General features: G+C 36.7%; 1 protein-coding gene across 2 annotated transcripts in view; it reads right to left on the bottom strand.

The window, feature by feature from the left end:
- CRB1 (crumbs cell polarity complex component 1) overlaps positions 1 to 20,626 on the bottom strand; it is a 147,621-nt gene that overhangs the window by 107,242 nt on the left and 19,753 nt on the right. The window contains exons 2-4 of one of the 2 annotated variants that reach the window (XM_059414067.1): positions 19,468 to 19,663; positions 16,416 to 16,555; positions 9,987 to 10,169 (exon numbers count right to left, since the gene is read on the bottom strand). In XM_059414067.1, the coding sequence (XP_059270050.1) occupies positions 9,987 to 10,169; positions 16,416 to 16,555; positions 19,468 to 19,663 (519 nt within the window). The remainder of the gene's footprint in view (positions 1 to 9,986; positions 10,170 to 16,415; positions 16,556 to 19,467; positions 19,664 to 20,626) is intronic. The other variant, XM_059414068.1, reaches the window with a different exon arrangement.

Here is a 20,626-nt window from a genome sequence, read left to right as displayed (position 1 = left end):
TTTAGGATTTTTTGTTCCATTTCTTTGAAAAAGATGGATGGTACTTTAATAGGAACTGCATTAAATGTGTAGATTGCTTTAGGTAGCACAGACATTTTCACAATATTTATTCTTCCAATCCAGGACCATGGAACATTTTTTTGTGTCTTTGTGTCTTCCTCAATTTCTTTGTGTCTTTGTGTCTTCATCAATTTCTTTCATGAATACTTTATAGTTTTCTGAGTATAGATTCTTTGCCTCTTTGGTTAGGTTTATTCCTAGGTATCTTTTGGTTTTGGGTGCAATTGTAAATGGGATTGACTCCTTAATTTCTCTTTTTTCTGTCTTGTTTTGGTGTAGAGAAATGCAATTGATTTCTGTGCATTGATTTTATATCCTGACACTTTACTGAATTCCTGTACAAATTCTAGCAGTTTTGGAGTGGAGTCTTTTGGGTTTTCCACATACAGTATCATATCATCTGCAAAGAGTGATAGTTTGACTTCTTCTTTGCCAATTTGGATGTCTTTAATTTCCTTTTGTTGTCTGATTGCTGAGGCTAAGACTTCTAGTACTATGTTGAATAGCAGTGGTGATAATGGACATCCCTGCCGTGTTCCTGACCTTAGCGGAAAAGCTTTCAGTTTTTCTCCATTGAGAATGATATTTATGGTGGGTTTTTCATAAATGGCTTTGATAATATTGAGGTACGTGCCCTCTATCCCTACACTTTGAAGAGTTTTGATCAGGAAGGAATGCTGTACTTTGTCAAATGCTTTTTCAGCATCTATTGAGAGTATCATATGGTTCTTGTTCTTTGTTTTACTGATGTGTTGTATCACATTGATTGATTTGCGGATGTTGAACCAACCCTGCAGGCCTGGAATAAATCCCACTTGGTCGTGGTGAATAATCCTTTTAATGTACTGTTGAATCCTATTGGCTAGTATTTTGGTGAGAATTTTCGCCTATGTGTTCATCAAGGATATTGGTCTGTAGTTCTCTTTTTTGATGGGATTCTTGTCTGGCTTTGGGATCAAGGTGATGCTGGCCTCATAAAATGAGTTTGGAAGTTTTCCTTCCATTTCTATTTTTTGGAACAGTTTCAGGAGAATAGGAATTAGTTCTTCTTTAAATATTTGGTAGAATTCTACCGGGAAGCTGTCTGTCCCTGGGCTTCTGTTTGTTTGGAGATTTTTGATGACTGTTTCAATTTCCTTACTGGTTATAAGTCTGTTCAGGCTTTCTATTTCTTCCTGGTTCAGTTGTGGTAGTTTATATGTCTCTAGGAATGCATCCATTTCTTCCAGATTGTCAAATTTGTTGGCGTAGAGTTGCTCATAGTATGTTCTTATAATTGTCTGTATTTCCTTGGTGTTGTGATCTCTCCTCTTTCATTCATGATTTTATTTATTTGGGTCCTTTCTCTTTTCTTTTTGATAAGTCTGGGCCGGGGTTTATCAATCTTATTAATTCTTTCAAAGAACCAGCTCCCAGTTTCGTTGATTTGTTCTATTGTTTTTTTTTTTTTTTTTTTTTTTTTTGGTTTCTATTTCATTGATTTCTGCTCTGATCTTTATGATTTTTCTTCTCCTGCTGGGTTTAGGGTTTCTTTCTTGTTCTTTCTCCAGCTGCTTTAGGTGTAGGGTTAGGTTGTGTACCTGAGACCTTTCTTGTTTCTTGAGAAAGGCTTGTACCACTATATATTTTCCTCTCAGGACTGCCTTTGTTGTGTCCCACAGGTTTTGAACAGTTGTGTTTTCATTATCATTTGTTTCCATGATTTTTTTCAATTCTTCTTTAATTTCATGGTTTACCATTCATTCCTTAGAAGGATGCTGTTTAGTCTCCATGTATTTGGATTCTTTCCAAATTTCCTCTTTTGATTGAGTTCTAGCTTCAGAGCACTGTGGTCTGAAAATATGCAGGGAATGATCCCAGTCTTTGGATACCAGTTGAGACCTGATTTGGGACCCAGCATGTAATCTATTCTAGAGAATGTTCTGCGTGCACTAGAGAAGAATGTGTATTCTGTTGGTCTCAATGAAATGTTCTGAATATATCTGTGATGTCCATCTGGTCTAGTGTGTCATTTAAGACCTTTATTTCCTTGTTTATCTTTTGCTTGGATGATCTGTCCATTTCAGTGAGGGGAGTGTTAAAGTCCCCTACTATTATTATATTATTGTTGATGTGTTTCTTTGATTTTGTTATTGATTCGGTTATATAGTTGGCTGCTCCCATGTTGGGGGCATAGATATTTAAAATTGTTAGATCTTCTTGTTGGACAGACCCTTTGAGTATGATATAGTGTCCTTGCTCATCTCTTATTATAGTCTTTGGCTTAAAATCTAATTGATCTGATATAAGGATTGCCACTCCTGCTTTCTTCTGATGTCCATTAGCATGGTAAATTCTTTTCCACCCACTCACTTTAAATCTGGAGGTGTCTTCAGGCTTAAAATGAGTTTCTTGTAGGCAACACATAGATGGGTTTTGTTTTTTTATCCATTATGATACCCTGTGTCTTTTGACAGGGGCATTTAGCCCATTAACATTCAGGGCAACTATTGAGAGATATGAATTTAGTGCCATTGTATTGCCTGTAAGGTGACTGTTACTGTATATTGTCTCTGTTCCTTTCTGATCTACCACTTTTAGGCTCTTTCTTTGATTAGAGGACCCCTTTCAATATTTCCTGTAGAGCTGGTTTGGTAGTTGCAAATTCTTTCAGTTTTTGTTTGTCCTGGAAGCTTTTAATCTCTCCTTCTATTTTCAGTGATAGCCTAGCTGGATATAGTATTCTTGGCTGCATGTTTTTCTCGTTTAGTGCTCTGAATATATCATGCCAGCTCTTTCTGGTCTGCCAGGTCTCTGTGGATAAGTCTGCTGCCAATCTAATATTTTTACCATTGTATGCTACAGACTTCTTTTCCTGGGCTGCTTTCAGGATTTTCTCTTTGTCACTAAGACTTGTAAATTTTACTATTTGTCACTAAGACTTGTAAATTTTACTATTAGGTGACGGGGTGTGGACCTATTCTTATTGATTTTGAGGGGGGTTCTCTGCACCTCCTGGATTTTGATGCTTGTTCCCTTTGCCATCTTGGGGAAATTCTCTCCAATAATTCTCTCCAGTATACCTTCTGCTCTCTCTTTCTTCTTCTGGAATCCCAATTATTCTAATGTTGTTTCATCTTATGGTGAATTATCTCTTGAATTCTCCCCCTCATGGTCCAGTAGCTGTTTGTCCCTCTTTTGCCCAGCTTCTTTATTCTCTGTCATTTGGTCTTCTTATATTGCTAATTCTTTCTTCTGCCTCATTTATCCTAGCAGTGAGAGTCTCCATTTTTTTGCACCTCATTAATAGCTTTTTTGATTTCTACTTGGTTAGATTTTAGTTCTTTTATTTCTCCATAAAGGGCTTTTGTATCTCCCAAGGTTTCTCTAATATCTTCCATGCCTTTTTCGAGCCCGGCTAGAACCTTGAGAATCGTCATTCTGAACTATGGATCTGACATATTACCAATGTCTTGATTAGGTCCCTAGCCTTTGGTACTGCCTCTTGTTCTTTTTTTTGTGGTGAATTTTTTCGGCCTTGTCATTTTGTCCAGATAAGAGTATATGAAGGAGCAAGTAAAATACTAAAAGGTTGGAACCCCAGGAAAATATGCTTTCAGAAAGTGGTTGATTTTCTGTTTCTAGAATTGCTGCTCTTCTTCTCTTCAATCTCCTGTTGGATTTGTAGTTGTTTGCAATCTTTAGATAAGCTATCTAGCTTATTTCCTGCTAGCTGAAGTAGTCAGCCTGCTACTTCTCTGCCATCTTGACTCCTCCTTCTGATTCCCCCATTTTGCAGCACATTTAGGAGAGGAGGCATTGCCTCTCCAGGAACAAAATAGCTAGCTGGTCCAGGTTCCCTCCCCACCCTTCAGCATAGGCACAGAGACACCTGCTGATGACAGCTAACCTGGACACTAGCTCTTTGCAGTGTTTTACTCCAAACTTTATACCCCTGTATTTTGGTGCAACTGCCCTTCTGAAACAAACCTGCATTAGTCCCAGCATGGTAAGATCTTCTCCTGGAGGGCCAGTATGAGTCCCTGCCAGGCCAGATCCCTAAAGTTTGGGAGTTTTAAAACTCAGCTGGCCTGCCTGGGATAGAACAGAAGTGGGCAGACAGCCTGGACACAGTCAGGTGGTGATCTGGGGAACACTTGGGAAACACAAGGAGAGATTGTTCACTCTTCTGGGAAGGCTTCCTAGACAATGGTAGGCACAAATTCCCCTTCTGGGGTCGGCAGGGGTGCTGGCCCCATTTGCCTGTCTGGCCCCTCAGCATAAACTAACCTCAGTAAGCATCACAGCACTAGCAATGGTGGCCTAAACCACTTACACTAAGCCCCACCCCACTGCGTGCTGCTAGTGCTGCTTTTGTTGGCAACTATACCTAAAACCCAAAGCAGCAGGCCCTTCCCCTAGAAGACCAGAACAACTCCGCCCTTCCCCCACAACACACCCCATGTCTACTGACCATAGACTTCTGCAAAGCTTCAGCTCTAGTGGAAATAGCATCAGGTCTCTTTAACACCCAGACCAGAGCACACCTAGTTAAAACACACCACGCTTTGGCCAAGGTACAAACACTCCCCACTGCAGGCAAGGAGAAACTACAGAGAACTGACCTGACGAAAAGAGCAGTCAAAACACAACAGCAGAGTGCACACGGCATGCACCAAAGACGCTTCCTGAAGCACCAGGCCCTGGACAGTATATGACTTCCTCTTAATAAAGCCATTACTCTCAGGACCAGGAAGCATAATAGACTTTCCTAACACATGGAAGATAGAGACCTAGACAAAATGCCAAGACAGAAGAATTCATCCCAAAAGAAAGAAGAAGAAAAGGTCACAGACAGGGATCTAATTGAAACAGATATAAAGAATATCCGTAATCTAATATTTAAAGCCATAATAATAAGAATACTATTTGGGCTTAAGAAAAGCATAAAAGATAAGGAGTCCCTCACTGCAGAGATAAAACCATTAAAACAATTCAGGCCAAGATGAAATAAGCAATAGCCAAGATTAGAAACCAACTGGATGTAATGACCACAAGGAAGGAAGAAGCAGAGGAACAAATCAGTGATATAGAAGATAAAATTATGGAAAATAATGAAGCTGAAAAGAAAAGAGAAAGAAAAATACTGGATCATAAATGTAGACTTAGGGAACTCAGTGACTCCATAAAGCATAATAACATTTCTATCATAGGGGTCCCAGAAAAGGAAGAGAGGGAAAAGGGGGCAGAAAGTTTATGTAAGGAAATAATACCTAAAAACCTCCCTAATCTGGGGAAGGAGACAGACATCCAAATCCAGGAGGCATAGAGACTCCCATCAAATCCTGTAGTCAAGGCTGTATGGTACTGGCATAAAAACAGATTCATGGATCAATGGAACAGAATAGAAAACCCAGAAATGGACCCACAACTATATGGTCAACTAATCTTCAACAGAGCAGGAAAGAATGTTCAATGGAAAAAAGACTGTCTCTTCAACAAATGGTTGGGAAAACTGGACAACAAAATGCAAGAGAATGAAACTGGACCACTTTCTTACACCACACATGAAAACAAATTCAAAATGGGTGAAAGATCTAAATATAAGACAAGAAGCCATCAAAATCCTAGAAGAGAATGAAAGATAGTAACTTTGACCTTGGCTGTAGCAACTTCTTACTAGAAACATCTCCTGAGGCAAGGGAAACAAAAGCAAAAATGAACTATTGGGACCTCAAAAACTAAAACACAGCCTACAGAATGGGAGAAGATATTTGCAAATGACATCTCTGATAGAGGGTTAGTATCCAAAACCTATAAAGAATTTATCAAACTCAACACCCAAAAAACGAATAATCCAGTGTAGAAATGAGATGAAAACATAAATAGACATTTTTCCAAAGAAGACATACAGGTGACTAGCAGACACATGAAAATATGCTTAATGTCACTCACCATCAGGGAAAAACAAATCAAAACTATAATGAGATATCACCTCACACCTATCAGAATGGCTAAAACTAACAAGTAAACAACAGATGTTGGCGAGGATGAGGAGAAAGGGGAACATTCTTACACTGTTGGTGGGAATGCAAATTGGTGCAGCCACTCTGAAAAAGAATATGGAGGTTCTTCAAAAAGTTAAAAATAGAGGCGTGTCAAGGTGGCTCAGCTGGTCAGGCGTCTGACTCCTAATTTTGGCTCAGGTCACCATCTCAGGGTTGTGGGATCGAGCTAGCTCCTCATCAAGCTCTGTGCTGGACCTGGAGCTTGCTTGGGATTCTCTCTCTCTCTATTTCTCTCTCTCTCTTCCTATGCCCCTCCCTTGTTGCTCAATCTCTAAAAGAAAACAAAACAAAAACAAAAACAAAGGGGTATATAGCTTTTGAAATGCTGAAAGAATTGTCAGTTCTCTTCATGAGTTTTCTAAATTATATGAAGTGATTAAAATAAGGATTATAATACCATCTGATCTTGAAGACAATGATGTTCTAAAATGGAGGAAGATAAAGGGACTTAAAATGGAAGTAAGTTCCCTCTATTTCACTCAAAGCAGTAAAATGTTAATACCAATAGGCTTGAGAGATCACATGTGTATACTGTAATACCCCAAACAACCACTATGAAAACTACACAAAATATCCAAATAAATAACTCAAGATGAAATCCTGAAAAAATGGTCAAGTAACCCATAGGAAAGTAAGAACAAAAAAGGAATCCAATGGAGAACAAATAATAAAATGACAGAGTTCAAACTGAACATATCAATAATTACTTAAATGTTAATGGCCTAAATACACTAATTATAAGGAAGAAATTGACATGATAATTTTTTTTTAAAACCATGAAAGACTGTGGACTCTGAGAGGCAAACTGAGGGGTTTGGAGGGGAGAGGAATGGGAGGGGTTAGGTGAGCCTGGTGGTAGGTATTCTGGAGGGCGCATATTGCATGGAGCATTGGGGTGTGGTGCATAAACAATGAATTCTGGAACACTGAAAAGAAAATTTTAAAAATACTAAAAAATAAATAAATAAAAGCTTGACCCAATAATATGCTGTTTTTAAGAAACTTACTTCAAATTCAATGACAAGTAGGTTGAAAGTATAAGGATAGAAAAAGGTATACCATGCAAACATCAATTTTTTAGTGTGACTGTCTACGTAGAAAATCTGAAAAACTTCAAAACTTTCCTGGAACTAATAAAAGATTATAGCAATGTTGCAAGGGATAAAGTTGATATACAAAAGTCAATTGCTTTCCTATACAGCAGCAATGAACAAGTGGAATTAGAAATTAATAACACATTTATATTAGCATGTCAAGAATGAAATACTTAGGTATAAATCTAACAACATACATACTAAATCTATATGAGGAAAACTATAAATCTCTGATGAAAGATATCAAAGAACTACATAAGTGGAGAAATATCCCATGCTCATGAGTAGGAAGATTGAATATTGTCATGATGTTCGTTCTTTCCAATTTGATCTATAGATTCAATACAATCCCAAACAAAATCCCATCAAATAATTTCACAGATAACAGCAAACTCATTCTAAAGTTTATATGGACAGGCAAAGGACCCAGAATAGCAACAGGATACTGAAAGAGAACAAAGTTAGAGAACTAACATGACCCAACTTCAAGACTTAAGACAGTAATCACATGTGATATTGGCAAAACATACACAGATAGATAATTAGAACAGAATAGATGGCCTGGAAAAAGATACATGTAAATAGAGTCATCTGATCATGGACAAAGAAGTGAAGCAATAGTCTTTTCAGTACTTGGTGAAACAAGTGGATATCTACATGCAGAAAAATGAATTTTCACACAAACCTTATATCCTTCATGAAAATTAACTCAAAATGGACTCACTGCAGACCTAAATGTAAAATGCAAAACCATAAAATGTCTAGAAACTAACATGGGAGCAAACCTAGATAACCTTGGGTAAGCTGATGACTCTTTAGATACAACACCGAAGGCATGGTCCGTGAAAAGAAATATTGACAAACTGAACCTCATTAAAATTTAAAACCTTTGCTTTATGAAAGACAGTGTCAAGAGAATGAGAAGACATAGGGGATCATTGTTCATAAAAACTCTTTCTATTTTAGCGACACAACAAAACTAGATTTCTCAGTCTTTGTGGTCATATGACTAAATCTGACCAATGGAATATGAAGAGAGAGATAGCCACTACTTTTGGTACTGGCCTATAAAAACCTTCCAGAGGCCATGCTCCATTTTCCTTCCCCCGCCAGTGGTCTGCTGCAGAAGAGTATGATAAACTTGGAAACCACTTTTGAAGATGGAAAAAGAAAAAGAGCGAGAGAAGAGCCTGTGACCCTGTATCACCATTCAGAGGACAACTGATCATGAGAAGCCATTTTGGATTTGACATCCGTGAAAAGTGGGTGATTTCATTAAGCCATAGCGATGCAGGACAGCCAAGACTTCTTAACTTATATAATCATTCTTAGCAGCTCCTCAGATATTGATGCCAACACACTTTCCCAGAACATCTGACTGCCTCTCCTGTTTGGACATGCAGGTGCATTGGTCAAAAATGTTCTTTTGTCCAATGAGGCAATATCTGCAGTGGCCTGTGGGTTCGATATAATTTTCTCTTTATAACCCCAAATCTAACATTTAAAAACATTTATAACTCCCCTACCTTGTTTCAAGAAGAATTTAGAGTAGCTGACAAAAATACATACATTATACCAATATCAAATAACTTAGAAAAAAATAAGGAAAAAAGAGCAACCATAAGAAACCGAAACGGGAAATTTAAATAATCCCAGGCAAGGTAAATACATACATATGTTCCAGAAAAAAGCTAATGCTGTAGAACCCACATTAACCAATAAGATTTCTAGCCACCTACATAATTGGGAAATATGATATATTCCATGAATTTATTTCATGCTTTTTATCATTTATTAAGATTAATCTGCATGCCATTTTATTAAGGGAAAAAGAAAGCAAGCTAGAAATTGTTCAGGAAAAATACTACTTATCCTGACCTTCAGGAGATTTTTCTCCTATGTGTTCTGATAGAGAGGATGGTGAATAAGAAACTCTCTCCTATAGCAAAAACTGCCATGAATCAAAAGATTAAATTTCTCAAGTGAAACACAAAAAGGAATAGTAAATGGAGACAGACACCCACCCTCTTCTTTTTTCTTGTTCCTCATTTACTTTTCTCAGAAAACTTTAACAACAATTGAAATATTTTCCTCAGATATCAATTAATCTATTGAGAAAGAAATAAAATGGAAAGGTAGATTGTAATTAGTTTTCTCAGTGGTATCTACGCAGTTGTGGGTCAGTTGCTACTCATTACCAAATATGGGGACTGTCTCCAAACTTCTGAAATATTTCAGAACATGGAAGCAGACACAAATACAACTGCTTATTGGAAAATATACACGCAAACTTCCTCTGGGTTTCAGAGTAAGAATGCTGTATAAAAAGATAAGAGTCACTTGACTTTGACATACAGAACACCTTTAGCTATAAAGCAGTGAGGAAGATTACTTGAGACTAGATGATTTTTCTCAGTGTAAATATAAATAAGTGCACTAACTTTTTTTAGAGCAAATTTGAATAACGTAAAAGTTTAATATCACTATAAAATAAAAATTCCAACATTTTCTGTTTATAAAATAAAGAATTGGAGTTGGGTTCCAGTTCCCAACATAATGGATAAAAACATTTCCCTCCTTTATCCTTATTTTTAGCATTTTCTTCATGATTTGAAGAATTAGGATATATGAAACATGGTATTTTTCATGCCCACAAGGGGGACCCTTTGCACCACAGCAACAGAGTTTGTACTGCACAGATCTTACTGCTAATACACCATTTGATTGAATGCATGATCTGCCATAAAGTACTAGGAGTCAAGTCCTCTCTCCTCTTTGCCCTCACCTGTGAGTCCAGGCGGACAGATACAAACATAACCTGAGGCTTCAGGGTGGCTGAATGAAGAAGGCAGCTGAGCAAGGCGTCCATGTTGTTTCTCTGGGGACAGCTCTACACATGTCCCACCAGACCCGCAAGGGTTCCTGTTGCATTCGTTGATATGGGTCTCACATTGGGCACCCGTGTATCCTGTAGGATAAAAGTTCAGAGAAGCAGCTGAGTCGAAACTCCTCCCTCAGAGTTTATGCCTGAAAGGAGCCTGACCACTGTGCTGGTCCCATTAACAAGACCACGTGTTGCCCTCAAGGAGCTAACAAGGAGAATCTGGTAAGAGAAGCTTTCCTTGTCAACAGCAGTAGCAAAGGAATCACGTGTACCATACTGACCAATATATTTTTTTAAGATTTTATTTATTTATTTATACAGAGAGAGCGACCACAAGTAGGCAGAGAGGCAGGCAGAGAGAGAGGGAGGAAACAGTCTCCCTGCTGAGCAGAGAGCCTGATGCGGGGCTTGATCCCAGAACCCTGAGATCATGACCCCAGCCAAAGGCAGAGGCTTAACCCACTGAGCCACCCAGCTGACCCCTGACCAATATTTTTTAAAAATATTTGATTAATAAGATAAAATGGGACTTCAGGATAACTTCGATTTCCTGATTATTTTAAAGACTCCATTTCCTCAGATACTCCAATTGAATTTTTAGCAAGAAAATAATGTTTTTTTAAAAAATAGCCAAAAAAGAAAAAAAAGAAAAAGAAAATAGCCAAAAAGTTAGTAGAAACTACATAGCCAGCCCTAAATTCTTTTCTTAGAACTCAAAGCAAAGGCAAATGATTACTTCTTCACACTGTTAGACAGAATAAAAAATTATTTTGTATTTAAATGGATTTAGCTGGGTCATTTTATTAAGGATAAGAATAAAAACAAAACATTTAGTACTTTATAAAAACTATAAACATTAAATATAAAAGACAGTCCATGCCAGAACTATTTATTTGGCTTTACATACACGTGCACCTTGTTTTTAAAAAAACTATATATACTCATAAATAGAGTCTTATTGTGTGCATATTAACGTAACTGGAATTGCACTGTACACATCCTTCTGTAACTTACTTTTTTCACTCCCTTGCACAATCTATGTTAGTAATATAGATCTAACTCATAATTTTAAACTATTCCAAGTATTCTGTAACATGGAAATACCATAATTTAACCATAGTTTAATTATATATGCATGCTTCTGTAAATGTCTGGGTATAACATTGGGGTCTTTACGTAGGATGGAATTTCTGAGTTATAGATTATGTACATTTTTTATTTTAATAGACACTGATAAACACCTCTGGAGTAGTTGTACTATCTATAGCACTGGATGAAGATGCATATAGTTCCAAACTTGCCAAAAATTGCTATTACATATACAATATACAATATTACTATATATACATATATATACAATAATACTATTGTATACATACAATAATACTATTGTATTGCTAGTACAATGTTTTACCTGTTAGTTGGATTTTTAAAAAATTGAATTTCATTAATGTTTGGGTTTACATTTTCCCCAGTTACTATTGAATTTAACATGCTTTTGGATTTTTAAAACTCATTTCATATCAGTTTCCTGTTTTTCCCATTAGACTGTCTTTCTGATTGATTTATAAGATGATTTACATAGCATGATACATACATAAGCTGAAATATGAAGTTCTTAAAGAACATAATTTGACTTATAATACAAGTGACTTCACAGTTAACTAAAGATCTTTGCACTGTCACTTAACTCTGCTGAGAAATATGTTTTTTAAATGAAATTTACAATCCAAAATTATAAAACCTATAAATCTGATCACAGTATTTCTTTACTTTAAAATCATTCAGTGGCTTCTGCTTTTATACAAAATAAGATGCAAAATCCTTAACCTGAAATGCCCTTTATTATCTGGCCCCATTCCCATCTCTACATTCTTTCCCTAGAATGTTTGTTCCCTGGGGCCTTTATGACAGGGTTTCCTCGCCTAGAAAATGCTCGTCCAAGACTGTGGTTGACTAAGTCTCAGTTTTGAGACTTAATCTTGTATGACTATCTTAGAGTGGCTTTTTCTCATGAAAAAGTAAAATCCCTTTGTTTTCTCTCATATCACCCAGTTATTTCTTTCATCGCTCATACAATAATTTATTATTTTTGTTATTGTTTTTATGTATAGACAATATAGTTGTTATTGTTTTTATGTATAGTTTTTATGTATAGTTTTATGTGTATGTTTTTATACATAAAACATATACATATGTTTTATGTAAGGTCAATAGACCTTAAGCTCCAAAAAAGCAAGGACTATTTTTTATTTATTCACCATTTTAATACCAAGCAATGCATAAATAGTAGACTTTCAATGACTGACTGAATGAGAGTCAAAGAGTAATAATCAACAGTTTAGATTACAATTCTAGTTTAGCAAGTAAATTGGAGAATTGACTATTGATAAGTAAATAATGAGGACATGATATGATGACTCATTTTGTAATTTAAATAAAAGCCTGAATGGGGTCATTTGTCAAATCATAACCACAACACAAACTCTGTTGCTCAACAGTATAATACCTTTGTCACATATGACCCTTGAGGTCTTTCTCAACTATCTGAAGAAGAAACTTCCAGATGAAAAAGGAAATTAAAAGCACATTCAGACCAAATCCCACAATCCTTTGTGGTGACCCTCCCCCTACCAAGAACCCTAGTTAATGGTTCTTCGTTCTTGGCTCCAAAGTTCTCTCTCTCTCTCTCTCTCTTTTTAAGATTTTATTTATTTATTTGACAGACAGAGATCACAAGTAGGCAGAGAGGCAGGCAGAGAGAGAGGAAGGGAAGCAGGCTCCCTGCTGAGCAGAGAGCCTGAGCAGAGAGCCTGATCCCAGGACCCGAGATCATGACCTGAGCCGAAGGTAGAGGCTTTAACCCACTGAGCCACTCAGGCATCCCTTAAACCCACTTTTTTCATAAGTTTTTATAAAGTGGTATTCCTTGTGCTACACTGAACTTATTGAAGAAAGCTCCAGCTATTTTCAATTTTCTTCTTAGTTTAAGTCTCAAGTCTCATACCCAGGCCAGGTTATGAAGTAATTTAAAACCTTCATAAATCCTTTCTTACTTTCTGACTCATGCATGATCCTATTCCTATAGTGAACATTAGGAAGGTTCTGATTTATGGTCTTCCCAGTCCTGTCCCCACCACTGGGGCCCTGTGGGAATTTTGTTTGCTGCTCCCTTTAACCATGTATATAAATAGACTCCTTCAGTGAAGGCTATATTCAATAGTTTTAATAAGTTTTTCTACAAAACTTTGTATAAAGGAACAATATGATATTGAGTCAAGTCCCCAGGGTTCTTATGTTTTTCTTTTTTTAAAAAAATCCAATCTTACCTGGGTAACAAGAAAAAATTTAAGATAAGCATTTAAGATGACTGATACTTCTTGTAATTAATTACTTTTGAAGTGAGGACCCCAGTGGTGGATTCTTACCATTGCCTTCAGTTGTGGTGGCCTTGTAATCCAAAGGAATGGTCTCTCTTTCTTAGATACAGGGTAGTCTGAAGCATTAAATCTTCTCTTTATATATCACAGTAAGAATAGGATACAAAGACATTCTGAAATTTTCTATCTAGGCAAAATCACCATCATCCAGTAACCCAAGAAAGAAATTCAAGCAGAACTGCCCTTGGGCTATGCCCCTTCCTTAATTCCCACATCATAGCTGCCTCCTCAAGAGTCTCATGGCTGTCCATTCCCTCATCCCCATCCTTAACCCTGTAGTCATCGTTCTGGAAAATAGCCTTATCTCTTGTTTAAACTACTGAAGAAACTTTTTGTTGTTCTTGTTTACTAGGATCAGTGCCTTTTGTTTTATTTTTCTCAATCATCTCCCACTCACTCTCACTCTCTTCCAGAAAGCTATTACTAAATCTGCAGGCCGGATTATGATGCTACCTCTCTGTCCCATAGTGTTCCTGGCAGACAAGCAGCATTGTGATCTGGCTTGAGTCTTGTCTTGTTCCCCAAGCTCAACCCTCTACCACCAGTGCTATGTTGTCCAGCATTTTGGAACAATCACTCAAAGTTCTACAACTGGATATGCTCTTTTCCATGTGTGCCTATAGCCCTTTCTCCATCTTCCTTTCCCTTCCTCTCTTCTTTCCTTAAATCAATTATGAGCTACTACGTGCCAGCCACAGGGTCTCTTAATTTTGGTACCTAGTTAACATTTATTGGGTGCTTCTATGGTCTAGGCTGATGTAGGAACTTTATATATATTACTGGATCTCTTTCTAAAGTAATTCTACAAAGTGAATATCATTATCATCTTTGCTTTATAGATGAGGAAACCAAGGCTCAGAGCAGTAAAGTAACTTCTCCAAAGTCACACAGTTAGTGAGTACATTTCTGGGATATGCTTCGTGATCTTTCAAATTTTCTAAAATGGTGCCTACTGGATCAGACCATCTCTGTACTTCTTCTCCCCTTATTCCCTATTATGGAATTTATCATAACATTTTACTGTACCAAAAATTGTACTATGCACATTTTTTTTTAACTCTGTCTACTAGAATTTAAATTCTTTGGAAGATGGGACCATGTCTTTTTGATTCCCAGACCCCTGATACATATAAATGGTACTGCAATCCCTATGGCTTAAATGATTGAATCCATGAATGAACAGATCCCATATTGATTTCTCTCTCTCTCTCTCTCTTTTTTTTTTTAAGATAGGCCTTCTTAATTGCCTGACTTCATTAAAAACCCTCTAAAGAACAGAAACCATTCTCATATGTAATTCCTACCTCCTGTTGTAGAACCCAGTACATAATAACAGCTGCTTTTTTTTAGTTCCAGGCCCTATTTTTATAATTTTATTCTTTGTAATAATACAAGTCATTTTTTCACCCCTCATTTGCAGATGAGGAACTTAAGAATTGAGAGATAACCACCTTAGTTCACTCAGTTAATAGGGGATAGATTTGTTCTATTCCCAAATTGTCTACTCTACCCATATCCAGATAGAATCTTGTACAGAGTGTTAATTGAATGCTGGGTGTTGATTGATCACAAGAAAGTGAAAAACACATTTTGGATTATTTTCAGTATTTAAATTAAACCATTGACCAAAGGGCAAGAAACAGGCCCTATTCATTATCTGGAAGTGGGTAGACACATGACTTCTAAAGACTCCTGAGCCACAGAATTCAGAGCTTCCTTTTACACTTTCACGTTTTTTTAAAAGATTTATTTATTTGACAGAGATCACAAGTAGGCAGAGAGGCAAGCAGAGAGAGAGGGGGAAGCAGGCTCCCCGCTGAGCAGAGAGCCCCATGTGGAGCTCGATCCCAAGAACCTGGGATCATGACTTGAGCCGAAGGCAGAGGCTTTAACCCATTGAGCCACCCAGGCGCCCCTCACATTTGTTTTTCACCTACAAAATATATGCAGCCAAAGCATGCTAAATGTCCCTTAGACAATGAGATGCCTTTCAATGGGAAGCTACTAACAACTGGATTGACCTCAATCTCCATGTTTCCTCCCCAACCACAGGATTATTTTTTCTTTAGACAGTAAAATGAAAGGGAGAAATGGATAGATGCTTGGTAAGCTTTAAACTTTGATATCATCATAAGTTTATCATTTTTTACTAGAGGATCAAGAAAGAGGAGATATACTCTTTTATTTTTATCAATGAAATCAAAGTGAGAATTAGTTTAAAAATATGTCAAGCAGGTTTTTTTTTTCCAACATTAACATCAATATTTAAAGATGACTTGTTGACTTGAGTGTTATATAATGTTTTCTACTGATTCTGGTATCACCTCTACACTCAGCTTAATTACCCCTTATGTGCAATTTTTAGTTGTGCTTTATGTATATTAAACTTGTAATCTCACTTATATTATAAATGCCTAGGAGAATATACCCATTTCTAGGATATTCTATATCCTCTATGGGGACCATCATAATTATGTTGACTGAATCCATGAATTATAATATAATCTCCTAGGATTTTAATACTGTTTCATGAGTTTCCATATATTCTAGGTATTACGGAAAACATCTTGGAAGAAAAGGAAGCATCTTCAAGTGAATTTTTCTCCATGAAGACCATGCTGAAATTGACTCTTCTATACATTTTTTCCTCTCCATTTTTTCTAGAAAGTTCTGATGATTGGGCAGCTTGGTAACCTACTTTAGACAATGCATAGTGTTGCAATAGGTATGTGTGAACAATGAAGAATACAATTAAATTAAACAATGGTAAGTAGAAGAAAGAGTTGGTTTTATACTTTTAACAATAAGAATTTTTAGTTTCGTGTTTGCTATAAGTGATTTGTTTCTATTCTAAGCCCCCCCCCCCAAAAGGAAGATATTTGCCACTTACCAGGCCAGCAGTGACAAGTGTAATTGCCAGCACTGTCCTCACATGTAGCGTTATTATGACAGGGTTTTGACCAACACAGAGGCATCAGGGTCTCACAGTGTGTCCCTGTGAATCCACTACCCGTGCAGTTACAGCTATAGCTGGAGAGTAAAATGAAATTTTCACATCAACTCTTGGTCATATCGAGATCAAATATCTTTATTCTGTCTCTTCCCCTGACCATCTGAGACCCAAGGCATGGTTTTAATACTTACAGCAAGAACTCTAGGGAATCATCTCTGTAAGCCTGAAAACATTATGTATTTCCATACTAATATCTTATTATCTTTTTAAATTTATAGTATGGCTTCCTGCAAAATGATTGGGAAACCATGATGATTTACTTCAGTTTTCTCACCCATAAATTGAAGATAATAATACCTATGTCAAGGGTTATTGTGATAATTAAATGTGCATAAAAAGAATAAACACAGTATCTGAAGCATCAGAAAAATACTGAATTACTACTAAGTAGGACTAAATAAAGTTGTTAATATTTATGAAGGCAAGAGAGAATGATTTATACCACTGTGTCATTCTTTTATATATATAGCCCATTAATAAGGTCCCTTATGAAAAATGAAACAATAAATTATTTAAAAAACAGGAAAAGCCCTCATTATATGAACTGTGACTTATGTTCTCTTATTTTTACATTACAGAAATATTTGAGTCTTGCTATTTCTAACCATTCATTGGTTGAGTGAGATTATCTGACAGATTCAGAACACAAATCTGATGGAGAAACTTGTTGACTTTATCAAGAGGAGTCTTTTAATTTAGATGGGATCTCCTCACGGACTTAGTACTGTAAAAAGATGGGCTTGCACACTCAACTTAGATAAAACGAAGATCTGGAGGAAAGAACGCCTATGAATACATAAAGAGTTGGAGTCCTGTCCGTTATGGTTTGTCCGTATATTTACCATCAAATACAGAGACTAAGATTTCACAAAGGAAATTGAAATATTAGCAGATGTAATAAGTTACTATAAATTTTGTATATATTACTAGCGATAAATCCTCTTACTAATTAAAAACATTTACCAAAAATCTACTGTATACAAAACATTAGAGACAAGAGCCATGTACTTAGGCTGACTAGTGGATCTCAATTCCTAGAATTAGAGACTCTACTGCACACTCCTTTGGTCTGCCAGAACCTATTTTCTGTGTGTGTGTGTGTGTAGTTTCTGACTTTCCCATTAACCTCATAGCAAATGTGGTACTTTCTTGTTGTGGGAAATGAAAATCAAGTTGTACTTGTTGACCTTGGGGTTATCTTCTCAAAATTTAGGTAGTAAGAGAAATAAGCGTAAAATGAAAAAATTATTCATGGCACATGAGTTGAAGAAATGAAAGGTAGCAGGAGTCAGCCTTGTTCTGCTTGCATTTCCATAGGAAGCAAAAACTTTGTGTGTTTTCTGTCTGATGCTTTGTGGAGACAGCAAAGCATAGATGGAAGGAGCTCCTGCTCTTCCTCTGGACTGCATGTATGGAAACTTGCATTCTGGTGTGTCTGCCTGTGGTCAGTAACCTGCCTTCAGGAATGTGGAGGATGATTTGGGTAGAACTGAAAATCATCCTGGAGGATGATTTGGGTAAAACTGAAACTCAGCAGCAAGATGTGGAATGTGATTAGAAGTTAGGCTTTACAGTTTACAAAAGAAATATACATCTACATTGTTCTATTTTTTTTTTTAAGATTTATTTATTTATTTATTTGGGAGGGGGAAGGAGGAAAGGCAGAAGAAGAGAGAGAATCTTAAGCAGACCCCACTCGGGCTCAGTCCCCATGACCCTGAGATCATGACCTGAGCCTAAACCAAGAGTTGGGTCATTTAACCAAGTATGCCACCCAGGCACCCCACATTGTTCTATTTAAAACTGTATCATTTTGCTGATAGTTGAAATATATGTGCCCTTTCCCCTTTTGAGTCTGATTCTCTTTGAAACTCAGATTTGGGATAAATTCTATCTTTTTAAATAAAGGAGAATTGGATTCTAGTCCTTCCTTTGCAGACAATTAACTGTGTGAACTTGTGGGAGTCACCTAACTTCCCTGAACTTTAGACACCTTGATGTAATGGGAGACTATTAATGCTCACCTTGCCTTCCCGTGAGCTGTTGAAGGACCCAATAAGACATTAGGTACTAATGCTGTTCAAATTGTTATGCATTTGATAACTCAATATTTGTGTTAAAATAGGTATCAGGGGCGCCTGGGTGGCTCAGTTGGTTAAGCCTCCGACTCTTGATCTCAGCTCAGGTCATGATTTCAGGGTCGTGAGTTCTAACCCCATGCTGGGCTCCATGCTGGATGTGGAGCCTATTAAAAAAAAATTAGGTATCAGAAAGTTCTCTAAAATATTTTATACCAATTCAACTACCATTACCTAAATTTATTATATGTATCATATCAAGGTGTTATTTGTTTGTTTATTTTACTGAAAAGCCAATGATAGAATCTGCTTTGGAGCAGAATCACATGGCTACTTCTCGCCATTCTACTCTTTCAACAGTATTCACCCAACTCCCCGAAAACCTGAAAATTCAAGATATAATCCATTTAATACCACTGCCTTTTCCAACAGTGTTTTTATATAAAATTCCTGAAGAATTTCTATTTCACCGCTTGATTTATATGCTTGTTATTACATAAATACAACCTAATATTTACTTACAGAATGATCTCTAGCTTTGTTTTTGCTCCTTCCCTATCTACAACAGGTTTAGCTCATGGAATTTAAAAACTGGCATTTTTCTGTATCATAAAAGTTCTAAACGATTATGAGAGTGACTTGGAAAATCCTCACTCTTGGGACAAATGTCCTCCAAAGGATGCATTTTTAAAGTAAAACCTGAATGTCACTACTTGTTGTCCCTTAAAGGGTAAAGCAATATGAACATTTTTGGCTAAGGACATGAGCTCTCCAAACTCCCCAGAGTGGTGTAATAGCTGTTGGTCCATGAGTTCTCTCTAAGCCAATCACCCAAACAGGAGAAAACATACCTGCTGTGCCCATCTACGCACAGCCCGCCATGGAGGCACGGCTGACTGGCACATTCATCAGTATTGAGTTCACAGTGTTCACCTACGAATCCAGGGGGACAGTCACAGAAATAGGTCCCCAGAGCATCCCGACAAGTTGCACCGTTTCGGCAGGGCTGGGACCGACATTCATCAAATTCCATTTCACAGTTCACACCTTTTAAGAGAGTCAGCACAGATAAAAGGAAAAGTTTTAGTGCAGCATTCATATTTTAGCTCTTTGCCAGTGCTTTATTTACCAGAGCACTTGTCAAATGTTATGTTACCCAAAATAATTTTCCTCCTTAATTGTAATTGATATTAACTTCCTGGCACACTTGTGGGAAGTTGCACAATGCACAGCAGCTGTTACTTACAAAGAACTGTTGCATACAACAGCTTGTGGCTCTTTAGTCTGTTCAAACAAGTCATTTTTAGAACAACGTTACTGTTAACTGTACTTTTGTTGGAAGCTTAAAAGGGACTGGTCAATGTTTTCAAATTATTTTTAAACAGTTAGTTCGGCATCATGTAAAGAAGTGGGTAAGAGCTTAGACTCCAGAGTCAAACAAGCTGAGTTGGGATCTTGGCACAGCCACTTATTAGCCGTGTGACCTTGAACTATTCTTAACCTTTCCGTATCTCGGTTTCTGCACCTGAAAAATGGGACCAATACTTGTAATTACCTCACAATTACAATGTGTTCTAAAGTGCTTATGATAGTAGGCGAAACATACTAAATGTTATTAGAAGAAGAAAAAACAATACTTGTTCTTTCAACATTTATTGTACAAATACAATGTGCAATTAATTCCTTAAGTGCTCCTTCTGCAGAGGCTTTTTTTTTTAATTTAAATTTTCTGTAGTGTTGTAAAATACTATTTTCAATTAGGAAATCAGTTTCTGATTTAAACAATATAATCAGTGGCACTATTAGAAGCTACTTCATTTTAAGGTAATGTTACATTAAAATATATGTATTTATTTCCCTCAAAATAGTAAGTGAAAATTATTTAGTAAGTAAAGAAGTCTAAGATTTACAAAAGTAGTCACATGGAGACAAACTACCCTACTGAATCTGTCAAAATAATATTTGATAGACAATAGTCAAATTTGCATATGTTTTAAAATATGCAAAATG

Source organism: Mustela nigripes, chromosome 10 (genome assembly GCF_022355385.1).
Source record: "Mustela nigripes isolate SB6536 chromosome 10, MUSNIG.SB6536, whole genome shotgun sequence".
In the NCBI taxonomy this organism is placed as follows: Eukaryota; Metazoa; Chordata; class Mammalia; order Carnivora; family Mustelidae; genus Mustela; species Mustela nigripes.
Note: the sequence above shows the minus strand (reverse complement) of the source record. Positions and strands in the feature narration are given on the sequence as shown.